This window comes from Eublepharis macularius, chromosome 5 (assembly GCF_028583425.1).
Source record: "Eublepharis macularius isolate TG4126 chromosome 5, MPM_Emac_v1.0, whole genome shotgun sequence".
Taxonomy (NCBI): domain Eukaryota; kingdom Metazoa; phylum Chordata; class Lepidosauria; order Squamata; family Eublepharidae; genus Eublepharis; species Eublepharis macularius.
The window spans coordinates 115,289,050-115,301,625 of NC_072794.1; the positions used below are offsets into that span (position 1 = coordinate 115,289,050).

At 44.7% G+C, this 12,576-nt stretch overlaps 1 protein-coding gene across 1 annotated transcript in view; it reads right to left on the reverse strand.

Annotated features, from left to right (window-relative positions):
- The window catches only part of SLC26A9 (solute carrier family 26 member 9), a 52,432-nt gene extending 40,554 nt beyond the window's left edge, over positions 1–11,878 (reverse strand). Inside the window, exons 1-4 of the mRNA XM_054980876.1 lie at positions 11,754–11,878; positions 3,963–4,102; positions 1,671–1,781; positions 1,138–1,313 (exon numbers count right to left, since the gene is read on the reverse strand). Of these exons, the coding sequence (XP_054836851.1) occupies positions 1,138–1,313; positions 1,671–1,781; positions 3,963–4,102; positions 11,754–11,878 (552 nt within the window). The remainder of the gene's footprint in view (positions 1–1,137; positions 1,314–1,670; positions 1,782–3,962; positions 4,103–11,753) is intronic.
- Positions 11,879–12,576: the final 698 nt, after the last annotated feature.

Genomic DNA, 12,576 nt, shown 5'->3' on the forward strand with positions numbered 1-12,576 from the left:
AGTGGGCTGAGAACAGTGAAAATCTGCTTAGAATGGTACTGCAGGTGGCTGAAAAAGGACAGGGAGCGAGTGAAACTTTGCATGATTCTGATTCTGTTAGTGAAGAATTGGGATCTCATTTTTCCCTCATCTTAATCAAACGTTAATACTTTGGCCTCAAAATCAGCACTCCATTTCATGTATGCACAACAAGCAAGCAAGCTAACAAATAAATAATGTGTAGTGCTAAGGAACTGTTGAGGAGGAAAATGGAGGACGTTCTCAATACCCCCACAAACCCTATCCATCGATTAACCATTTAGAACAGGGGTCCCCAACCATTATAAGCCTGTGAGTACCTTTGGAATGCTGATACAGGGTGATGGGTACAACCACAAAATGGCTACCACAAGAGGCTTAGCCAGCCTCTACACAGGAAGCCCAAGCAGAGGGAAGAAGGAGGTAATTTAAATTATATAATGGGAAAGAAGAGTGAGAGACAGAATAAAAATAACATTGTGGTGGCAGCTGCAGCTGAAACAATGCTATTTTAATCTGCACAGCCAATCATGAGCAAGGGCTCCACCTGACCCCACTAAGGTTGTTGTTCCCCTGGTGGGGCTGGGGGATCCCCCACTCCCACTCTCCGCCCCCCCATCACCACTCACCTGGCCAGCAGGGGGGAAAGGTGGGGGAACAGGCCTCCTGGGTGTGCTCCCAGGGCAGCACAATGATGTTACTCCCACAGTGATGTCATTGTGCCGCCCAGAGAGTGTGCCTGTGCTTTGCAGTGGGCCAATTTGTACCCCAAATGAGCTGATTTGGGCTCGTTTGGGGCCCAAATCGGCCCACACAATGCACGCATGTCCCAAAAAGAGGAATAAGGTACGTGCCAGGTCCCCCTCCATCTGGGAGGGTAAAGAAACTTAACAACCCTAGGCCTCACCCACTTTCTAAAAATGCTTGGCGGGCACCAGAAAAGGGGTTGGTGGGCATCATGGCACCCACAGGCACCACGTTGGAGGCCCCTGGTTTAGAAATAAATTCAATTGTTCAAAATGATGATACAGTCTTCCTCTGCTTCTTGTCAATACTGTATAGGGTTGGCCAACTCCATGCAAGGCCCTCTGAACATTTTTATATACAGGGCATCCTGACCTGTATTATGGCTGTCAAACAAGCCAACGTTGCAGAGATCTCCAGTCTGGCTGCCTCCATGGCTGTGTGGTTAACCATTATCTCCTTGGTTGTGTGGTTAACGTAGTGGAATTCATGATCAGGAGCCAGTTCATGGCAGACATTCCCCACAATAATACTGATGACTGCAAAAGTACCTGCAACACATACCCACACAAATATTGGTTTACATTCATGCAGTGCGCTTTCTCATGTATGCTGGGACAGGATGCTGCTGCTAACCTGCAGATGGCTGATGACTATGAGTCTGTATATATCAACAACCCAGGTGGGTATACCTAAGTACCTAATTTTCTCTGCATATTGTATAGGTGGCATCCATGTGCAAAAGTGGAATGACAAATATATTGAGTGGCCCACAGATCAGTTTTCCCTCGGCCTTCCAATTGTTCCATGTGTGGAAGACCCCATCTGAAAGTTGGAAGAGGTACAGAGAACATTTTCAACTTGTATGTATATGCAATGCATTCACGGAAGTGGAAAGATGACCTTACCTGGGACCATCTGATGAATACCACCTAGCAAGAAATATGTTATCAAAGGGAAGAATGAAGAGTAGAGCCCATTGATTGGAGGTAGATTGGCCAGCAGAGCAAAGGCCATGCCTGTAAAATACAAATGAAAAACATATAAAATCTTACTTCCTAAAACTTGGTCTCCATTATGCAAATTAGGTGACAGTAACTGTGATGTATGGTCTTCTGGTGATTCCCTCCATTAAGAAGAAGCCTTATTCTTGGTGCATAAAATTTAACAATTGCAGTAAGGCTAACAAGCACCATCAGCCTACTAGAGAAGTTGCAGCTTCTGTAGAGAAGGGGTCAGAGAAATAGTGGCACGCAGATTGATAGAAATGACACCTACAAATATTCACACCCAACAACCAATATGATGGAATTAATGTTCTGTCATTATTATATGATAAAGTTAAACTTTTGGCCATATACTAAAAGTTACATTCATAGCCTATATAGAACCATGTTTTCACACCCTGGTTCATACATTTAAAAATTCCCCAGTCTGAAGCAGTTCCATCATTACAGCTGCATATGGATAATATTTGAGTTGGGCTGTTCACACTGGTACTTGATCTCCAGAAGATTCTGCACATGCAGTTTCTCTTCTTCTTAGTTTTTAAAGAAGAGAAATTATATGTGGAGACCCTCCCTAGGATATGGGACTAGCTTGTCACTTTGGTGCTGAGCAGAAAAGTTTGGGTCACCTATGATCAGCTTTTTAAGGGACCATTTTTCATCCATGTTGTCATAGAACAAATGGGATAAATAGGCCTGATCTTTGGACTGGCTAGGCCACGCCTAGGAGTGGCAGGATAATGAGGGCTAATTGGTAAGCACCCTGTGTCATACTACCCAGACTACTAAACCTGGGTTTACACAAAGACTGCACAACAAGCCAAAATCAATCCAAGATGTACATAATCCCAGCCAATCTTGCTGGGCTCATGCACATGCTTCCCTCCTCACATGGATAATCCTGGTTAGAAACCAACTCCAACTACCTGGTTTGTAGAGGTAAAACTACTATGGTTAACCTGCATGCCTGCACTGATATGTTAGACTCTAACTAGAGTTAGGTTCTAACTGGGAACCTGCATGCAAACAGTGTTCCTTACTAGAGATGGGCATGATCGAAAAAAAATTAAAGATCCAGCTGATCGTGGATCTGCGCCAGTGACGATCCCGAATTAACAATCCACACCGAGCATCTCCCGTTCCCGATCCGTGGATTGTGGATGATGGAGGCCAAAGTGGGCCACACTGCTATTCCCAGCTATGTGGGAAGGTGGGTGGTGGTGGCGGCCGCCAGGCCTGGTGGGCATGGGGAGGTGGCGATGAGCCGCCTCCCCTCAGGTCCCATTCAGCAACACAGGATGATGGAGGCCAAAGTGGGCCACACTGCTATTCCCAGCTATGTGGGAAGGTGGGTGGTGGTGGCGGCCGCCAGGCCTGGTGGGCATGGGGAGGTGGCGATGAGCCGCCTCCCCTCAGGTCCCATTCAGCAACACAGGAGGTCTGTGTTTGGCTGTCAGAGCTGCCTATCAGGGTTTGCAGGGATGAGATTGGAGTGCCCATGGCTACAGAACACCCCCCTTCCCCCTCCCTCCCCTGGGTGTCTTCTCCCAACTGGTGACTGCTTTGCTGCTCCATAGTTGGAAGGAAGCCCTGCTGATCATGGAAAGCTGGGCTTCCATTCGGGTTTCCAGGGTGACAGAAGGAGAGCAAACAGAGCTCAGGCTTTCCCCTGGCTCCGTTGCCAGGGGAATAGATTGCTGGCGCTTGAGCGTCTGGATCCCCAATCCGAGCCCAAACGCAACGATCCAGGCTTCTCCCGATCGCTGGATCGTTGGCCGTGGACGATCACGATCCGCTGGGTCACGATCGCGCGATCGCCATTATCGTGGGTTTTTTTCAATCATAATGCAGATCGTGCCCATCTCTATTCCTTACCCACTGAGGTGATAAAGAACCCTAATGAACCAAATCAAAATCTGACCTTTAATGGCATAATAGCATAAAAATAGGCTGGTACAAATTACAGGATTGTTACAATAAAAGGATAAAAACCCTAATGAACAATTACCAAGGGGAAGGCATGTGTGTAAGCCAAGCAACAAGCTGCATTCATACACGCTAGCTTGTTGTCAGAGCAGGATATTTCTAACTTTTGCCCAGAAAAAGACTATACAATTTAACATTTGAATAAAATGTATATAATTTATTTATATCCTGCTTTTCAACAGTATAGACATAACAGTAGTATCACACCTTGAGGTACTTGAATGGTTCCAGCACTGATACCACCAAGAACATCAGGCACTATGTAATCTTTGATTTTGTATTTTGGGAGCCACAGGAGGATGGGAAACAAACTGTACAAGATCAGCTTGAGTCTCGATGGTGAACATCTAAAGAAGAAAGAGGAAACATGGAATTAGTATTAGGAAAAAGCAACATTTGCTTTCTGAGGTAGATTATCAAGTGATTGGGTCACCCATTCCTGGAGCAGCCAGAGCAAAGACTTGCTGTCTGTTTTCTACTCCATGCTGACATGAAGAACAGCAGGCACTCAGTGGGAAAAATTTATTACTCCCTTTAATCATAATTGCTCTCTCATTGTGTTTATGGCACTGATAGATCACACCCCATTATCCCAGCATCTCTCAAATGCTCGAGGACATGATATCTGAATGAGTTTTTGCTGATTATATTTGCTTGTCTCTGTTTTTGCACAGTGATTCAACAACATCAAAGTCTTGTGGTTCAAATAACATTTTATGAAAATTCTTACAACCTATTTTTCCCCCTAGGATGCTAAAACAATGATTTGGATCCTATGAATGACTTCCATGTACACTAGATAGTCTCTTCAGCAGAGTGTACTTACTCTTCCTCTAAAATTTCCATTTGTGCAAGATAAATGGTTTTCAAGGGGCCCTTGCACAAAGGGTAGACAATATATGCTCCAAGACAAAGACAATCTAGCATGCAAGGAACTTGTTCATATGATCCAAGCTAATGAGTTACATAAGTTACCACATTATTAATTCAATTGTCTTTGTACAGCCTGTTCAGTGACTTAGCTCACAGAAGCTTTGACTCTTGAAAGCTTATACCCTGAAAATCTTGTTGGTCTCTAAGATGCCACTGGGTTCAAATCCTAATGTTCTACTGAGAACCAATATAGCTACCTAACTGAAACTATAGACAAGAATAGAATTGCTACCAAATCCCTTTTGCCACCATAATTTCGAGTCACAACAGGACTGTGGTTAGGGCAGCAGTGATGTCATTCTGTCATCATAACTTTAAGTCAAACTAATTGCTAGGCCAACATAACTCTGATGTTGTCTGCCAAATCTTGCTTCCCTCACTAGCATAAAGTTAAAACAACAAAATTGCTGTTGTATCTAAAGGTATTAAGGAGCCCTGTGGCGCTGATTGGTAAGCTGCATACTGCAGCCCAAGCTCTGCTCACGACCTGAGTTCAATCCTGGCAGAAGCTGGGTTCAAATAGCTGGCTCAAGGTTGACTCAGCCTTCCATCCTTCTGAGGTTGGTAAAATGAGTACCCAGGTTCCTGGGGGTAAAGTGTAGATGACTGAGGAAGGCAATGGCAAACCACCCCATAACAAAAAGTCTGCCAAGAAAACAACATGCGACGTCCCCCCAAGGGTCAATAATGACTCAGTGCTTGCACAGGGGACTACCTTTACCTTACCTATCTAAAGGTAACTATTGGAGTTAATGAACAGCTTCTGAAGACTCATTGCCTATGTCTCCTCTGCTACCCTCCATCACAACTAGGAATAAGATTCTAGCTCATTCAGAAACAAATAGTCAAGATGCAAAACCAGGAATCCCTAAATCCCAGAAAGAGAACACAGTTCACATATACGACATGACAACAGGAACGGCAAGGGAAAATTTAACACACTGCCTTTCAAACTAAATTTCCAAAGCAGATGAATTTGAAATACTCTGCATCAAGTAATGGCACTGCTGGCTGAACAGCCACCTCTGCATATACTTCCTTGAAGGATAGGAGGCATAACAAGCCTGAATGATAGAAGGGAGCCACTTCCAGCTTCCTGTAATGGTTGGGTAAGTATTGTCTTGGCAGCAATATATTCTCCTGTAGCAGGTGAACCCCCAGATGGAGATGACAGTAGGGATACCAGGTGAACACCCACCCAGGGGGCAATGGGCAGTAGGGCAGAAGCAGGATCAATGAAAAAGATGATGACACTCTATTACTCATTCACAAACTCCTAAATGAGTATCTATCCATTACTTGATACTATGACCATGTTTCTGTTGGCAACTGGACAGTCATTCAACTTTCACAGAGGTAAGGAAGTTCCCTACTCTCACTGCCATGTCTGCAGACACCAGCATGGCCTCCAGTAGCAATAATGACGAGGGGGGAAACAGTTGATCCTGCATGGCGATGCCACCTTTTTGTCCTATCAGAGCTTCTGTGCCTTTGAAAACAGTTTTACGAACTATTATGTAACAGATGCAATAGGTGGAAAATAACTAGGGTTGTCAGCTCTGGGTTGGAAAATTCCTTGAGATTTGGGGTGGGGAGTGGAGCCTAGGGAGGGCAAGGTTTGGGGAGGGGAGGGGCCTCAGAGGGGTATAATGCCATAGAGTCCACCCTCCAAAGAAGCCATTTTCATCAGGGGAACTGATCTCCAGTGCCTGAAGATCAGTTGTAACTCCAGGAGACCTCCAGGCCCCACCTGGAGGCTGGCAACCCTAAAAATAACCAGCCACTACTGACAGTGTAACACGGGAGAGGGGGGCCTAGAATGAACTGAATCCAGCAGCTAGGGCCTAATTGATATAAGGCCTGTGGTCCTTATATCACTCACTTGGGCTATAGGTACTAAGTTATATAGGTGATGTTGTCCATGCCTTGGGGTAGGTGGGAAGGGGTCAGTCACAGTTTTGACACCTGGGAGACTATAATGGTTTTTATCATGGGCTTCTCTTCTGCTTAACTTAGGGACTAGTGTTGGTCTGTGGAATGGGAGGTTGCATTTCTGGTGTTCTTTTGTATCTAAAATGTTCATTTCTAATAAGAACTTCCAGGCAAAATTAGGATTTTTTTCTTGAGGAGACTTTGTCACCACTTGGAGTAGGATGTGAGCCCCTATCTTCTCTCTTGTAGTGCAACTTTCTTTCCCTCTGAGCAGTTAGCATGTTTGCTTCCTATGAGCTTGCCACTATAGCTTCAGCTCTTTGTCCAAGTGTCTCCCTTTCCTCAATCCTGTTCCTCTCTGTCTGACACCAATACTGAAATGTTGCATTCAGCATGATTAGTGTTTTCTGTATGGAACCATTGGACCTGTAGTAAGATTTGAATCTTTCCATCAGAGACATGCCTTTTTTGTGTAAACCACTCGATGATGGCAGTAGGCTGATTGTTATGATTGGCAGTCCACCTACCTACTTGGGTGACGGTTGTGATTGGCAGTCTTCACATCTTTGAGCAGTCCTAGTCCCTCCCCCCCCCCCCGGCAAAAGATTGGCCATTTACAAGCTGCAGATGTTTGGGCTACCTGAGAATATTGGATGCACTGGTGCCTGTGCTGCATATGTTAGTTGCCTCGCTCCCACCAGGCTATATGGCTAAGTAGAATGAAAATCTTTCTTTTACTTTGTGGGCCCAGTTCCTTTCCCCTGACAAAATGGTTGTTCTGTTCCTGTTTGGGCTGTCAGGTGATTGGAATCCCTGCCTACAGCCATGAGTTGCTTGGCTATGGCGTTAACTGTGCTGGAAATGTTAGGGCTCTCTTCATAGCAGTTTACTCATAACATGTATGGAAGAAAGCTTGAAATGAAAAGGCGAGGTCAGCACAGCCTTCCTGGCATTGCTACATGTTGATTGGTGGCTTCAATGCATGGCTAATTTGGGGGTGTCATGAGGAGAGATGTTAGTGTCCATGGGTAAAGTGGAGTTGAGAGTAGCCATTTTTGGTGTTAAATTGCGACTTTCTCTCCATACTGCTTTTTATATTGTTTCTAGGAGTATACAATCCAGTAAAAACACCGATAAGAGCGGTGGTAATTTTAGTTGTACCATAAGGTTGGCCTGCTCTTTGTATGGGGTTTCAGCATACCAAAAAACTTGTTCTCATAAACATTGAGCAAAATGTTGATGAAATGAAGTTGTCGTGTAATACTTTTATTATGGACTTAGACTCATAGAATCATAGGGTTGGAAGGGACCTCCAGGGTCATCTAGTCCAACCCCCTATACAATGCAGGAAATTCACAACTACCTCCCTTCCACCCCCCCCCCCCAGTGACCCCCTGTTCCATGCCCAGAAGATGGCAAAAAAAACATCAGAATCCCTAGCCAAACTAACCTGGGGGAAATTGCTTCCTGACCTAAGTGGCAATTGGCATTACCCTGGGCATGTAAGAAGGGGTCATGAGAATTAATAACTGATGTAATGCTTTCTGCCCAACTCTCATGATCTGCCTAGGTTCAAAGAATCAGCCAGTATGTCTCAATCACATTTTGGAACTTGTGATGGTGCATCAATCAATAACAGAGCTAGCGGAGATAAACACTGCCTTGAAAAACTACAGGAGCAAAGCAATCCTGATAGAAATAATAAGCACCCCCTCCCCAACCTAACTGTGTGAATCAGGACTATTGTTCTCTCAACTGCTTTCACAGCTTGCAGGCACTTTGGTCAGTTTGGCATGAAGGCTTCAGTCTCAATTGACTTTGCAGATTCTGTACAAAGTTCATTGTCTTCATTGCCCACTCTTACAGTGCACAGACTTTCTGCTCACCAATATGGCTTATGCCAGACAAGGTGTTACTCATTTACAAGAGGTGGCAATGACTAATGCTTTCATCCATACTTGGGAATGCCACCTAGCATTAACAGAGTCTCTATATTGGCCACCAGATGAAGTTCTTTTGGACCTAAAGTGATATTTTTTCTTCCCTGGCTGGCACTGTTCTGAGTACCTGTGAAGCCACCCAGGGAGCAATGCTGCCTTTGGCATGCTTCCATGGCTCTTGCCTTTTAAGAGATCATTCAGTCATGTTGGGTGCCACCCAAATCTAAAGTCAACATGAAAAGTGCTGTGTAGCCCAAATGGGTCCAATTTACTTATTTAATGCTTGCTTTGCTTGGCTATACTTTCAAGCTGCCGACATCTAGAGAATAAGTACGTTAAATAGCTGTCCACCTTAGTCACATAGTGTAATAGAAACACTTACTGCTGAGAACAATAATGTTTTATCTCCAGTGCCTACTTGACAGTTGCTTGTTTTTCTGTGCCTGTATTTGATTGTTTGCGCATTTTATAATAATAACTTCCAATATCTATGCACTCTTTGTTGTCTACAAAATTGGGAAACTCAGGAAGTAACTATGGAAACTGTGCGTCTGGCAAGGCACAGTTTCCATTGGCAATCCCCCTCCCAATAAGACTCTTCTATGTAGAATGAGGGCTGAATTAAAGATTTGACTACATATGTTGTACAACAGGGTCACAGGAAATCTTGCTGTAGGTATAATTATGGGTGAGCACCACTATACAGAGAATGTGTCCCTTCATATGGAATGGGGCCATGGCTCAGTGGCTGAACATCCATTCAACATGCACAAAGTCCTGGGTTCAATCCCTGGCACCTCCTGTTTTAAAAACAGGATTGGAAAGACCTCTGCCTGAGAAGCTGGAAAGCTGCTGCCCATCAGAGTAGGCAATGCGGACCTCAGTAGACCAAATATCTCAGTATAAGGCAGCTTCATGTTTTTATGTGACAGAGGAGCATTCACCAAAGATGTGATGAAATTTAAAACAGTGATCTTTTCCCCACAGCAGTGACCTTTCTTTTTAACAGTGCCTAATTAGAAAGATTGGAGTTAGCTGGACCAGAAATGGCTAAATCGGCGTGTGTCAATCCAGGGGTCTGTGTGAGTAAAAATGGAATAGATGGTAGCATAGATGTCTCAGAGAGGTCGTAAAGCTCAAGAAACTACTTAACATTACTTTCACGCATACCACAGTTGTGTGTGTGCACCTGCACCCACACACATACTCTGTGAGGCATATGGATCATTCTGTATTTTAACATCCAATAAAGAATGCTTTATTCTGGCATTTTAAAAACTGATTTCAGCCCTCTGCCTTGCCTTATTTATTTATCTGATTTATACCCCGCCCTCCCCACAGATGGGTTCAGGGCAGCTAACAAAATTCCAAAAATACATTAAAAGTCACAAAAACATAAAATCAATAACAATTTTTAAAAAGTCATTAAAATAATCCAGGAGCAGGCTATTTAAACAAATATTGGGGGCATAGCGGATGGCTGAGGGCAGCCCCAGAAAAAGTGGTGGTCTTAGATGGAAGAAGGAGGACACCCGCTGGCACTCAGCCAAAGGCCCAGTGGAACATCTCTATTTTCCAGGCCCTGCGGAACTGTAACAGGTCCCACAGGGCCTGGATCTCCAGTGGGAGAGTGTTCCACCAGGCTGGGGCCAGGGCAGAAAAAGCCCTGGCCCTGGTTGAGGCCAGATGGATGTCCTTTGGGCCAGGGACCACCAGGAGTTGCTTGTCTGCAGAGCACAACACCTGGCAGGGGACATAATGGAAGAGGCGGTCCCGCAGGTATGCAGGTCCATGAAGGGCTTTAAACACCAAGGTGAACACCTTGAACCAGATCCAGAACTCCACTTGGAGCCAGTGCAGCTGGCACAGCACAGGATGAATGTGTGCTCAGATTGGTGTTCCAGTAAGGACACGTGCCACTGCATTCTGGACCAGCTGTAAGTCCCCAGCTTGATTGCCGCACAACCTAGACACAGAACTTCCATCTTCAGGGGATTCAATTTCAGGAGACTCGGATGTAACCATACCGCCACAGCCTCAGGACCCTTGGCCAAAGAATCTGGAGCAAGATCAGACTGGCCGTCCATCAGCAGATAGAGCTGAGTGTCATCCACATACTGGTGACAACCTAGCCCAAAGCTGTGGGCTAACTGGGTGAGGGGGCGCATATAGATGTTAAATAGCATCGGGGAAAGAATTGCCCCCTGAGGGATGCCGCATACCAAAGAATGGCGAGCGGACATCTGTTCCCTGAGTGCCACCCTCTGTCCCCGATTGCGAAGGCAGGAGTTCAGCCATTGCAGGCGCCTGGGTCAGAAGATTATGATCAACCGTGTCGAACGCTGCTGTAAGATCTAAAAGTATCAGCAGTGACGCCTTGCCTTGCCTTTCTAGCCTCTTAGAGCCAAGCTACAAGTGACGCCTTACACAGGTTGGACACTTGTCAGCTTCCCTCAAGTTTTTATGGGAAATGTAGGCGTCCTGGTTTTACAGCTTGGCTCTCCATTACAGCTGCAAGACCAGGATGCCTACATTTCCCATCAAAACTTGAGGGAAGCTGACAAGTGTCCGACCTGTGTCAGGTGTCACTTGTAGCTTGGCTCTGAGTCATAAAAGCTCTCATAATGAATAAACATGTCCCATGATTTGCCTAAGTACAACTATTTCCCTGAATATGTTTCCCCCCCCTGATTTCCAAAGTTCTTTGGTCTTCTCCTATCTCCACAGTTTGTTATTTCTAATCTATTTCTTGGCTTTGGCAGTGGAAACAGACTAGCTCATTACTGAATAACTAGGAATAGTAATTTTGCTTTGCTTTATCGCTTCCTGGTCATCAAGGAAAACTGAGCGTAAGCCCAATGATGTTTAGCTGTCCAGTGCTGCTCAGTGCTTATCAACTATGTTTGGGTTGCAAATTTGGTTGGATTTTATTGGAAAAGACCTCTTGCCTGGTTTATTGGATTAATGCACCCTTCTAAGACCATTGAAGTCAATTGGCTTAAAGGTTGTAGGGTTGCACTCTAAGTTCACATTTCCATCTTTATTTCACAAATCTAAACTGTGGGTCAAATTGGACTGGTGGTATTATGAATTTATGAGCTTCTCTTGGACTGTCCAACATCAACAGCCAAGCTATAAACAAGTCTACTATGTATGTTTACTTTAAAACACTATTTTATAGCAGTCTACATACCTGAAAAGATTCTTTATTTTCTCTCCAAGAGGGTAACTTCTACTTTTCCTTTCAAATTCTTCATCAAAGTCATCGATAGAATAAGCAGGGCGGTTGATGACATAACGTGGCCGGGGTTCATTCATCCTTGCCTTACAAATCCTTTTACCCCCAAAAGAAATAGAGAGAAACCAGAGTGAGAACTGATCATCACCAGGCCTTCAGTAAGAGAGGCAACTCATTTTATCCTTCAGCCCAATAAGGCATTTTTTTTCTTCCTAAAGCCCCACCCCTTTGTCTTCCTCAAGTAGCCTGCAGAAGGAAGGGCTGGGCCTGCCTTGAGACTTCGTCATGGTCTCATAGCAGGCTGCATAGATTTTAAAAAATCAATTACTTTGTAATGATGTGGGAGGAAGCGTGAGCTGAAGAAACGTGCACATGGCCAGGTGTCAGGAAGTTGCCTGTTGTAATCACTGCTCTGCCACTTTATTGCTATTTAGCATTGGGCCTGTCACTTGGCCTTTCTCTGCTATGGTTTCACCACGGGGTTAGTATTTGTTGCAAGGGTGAATCAGCATGCTCTTGCCAAGTACTGTACTGTGATAAACTCCAAGTGCAGCACTGCAAAGTACTGTGTTGTGGTAAAACCACTCATATTTTAGAGAACCCCAAAGTTCTGCTACAACGACTTATGGATCTCTGACTCCTGCTGCCATTATTATGAACATTTCAGAATTACTGTCCTGGATCCTTATAGCTGTGATATGCAACTTAATAAATGAGCTGCGGGACTAAGGACAACACAGAAATGCAACAATTTGACCTATTTTAATTATAATCGCAG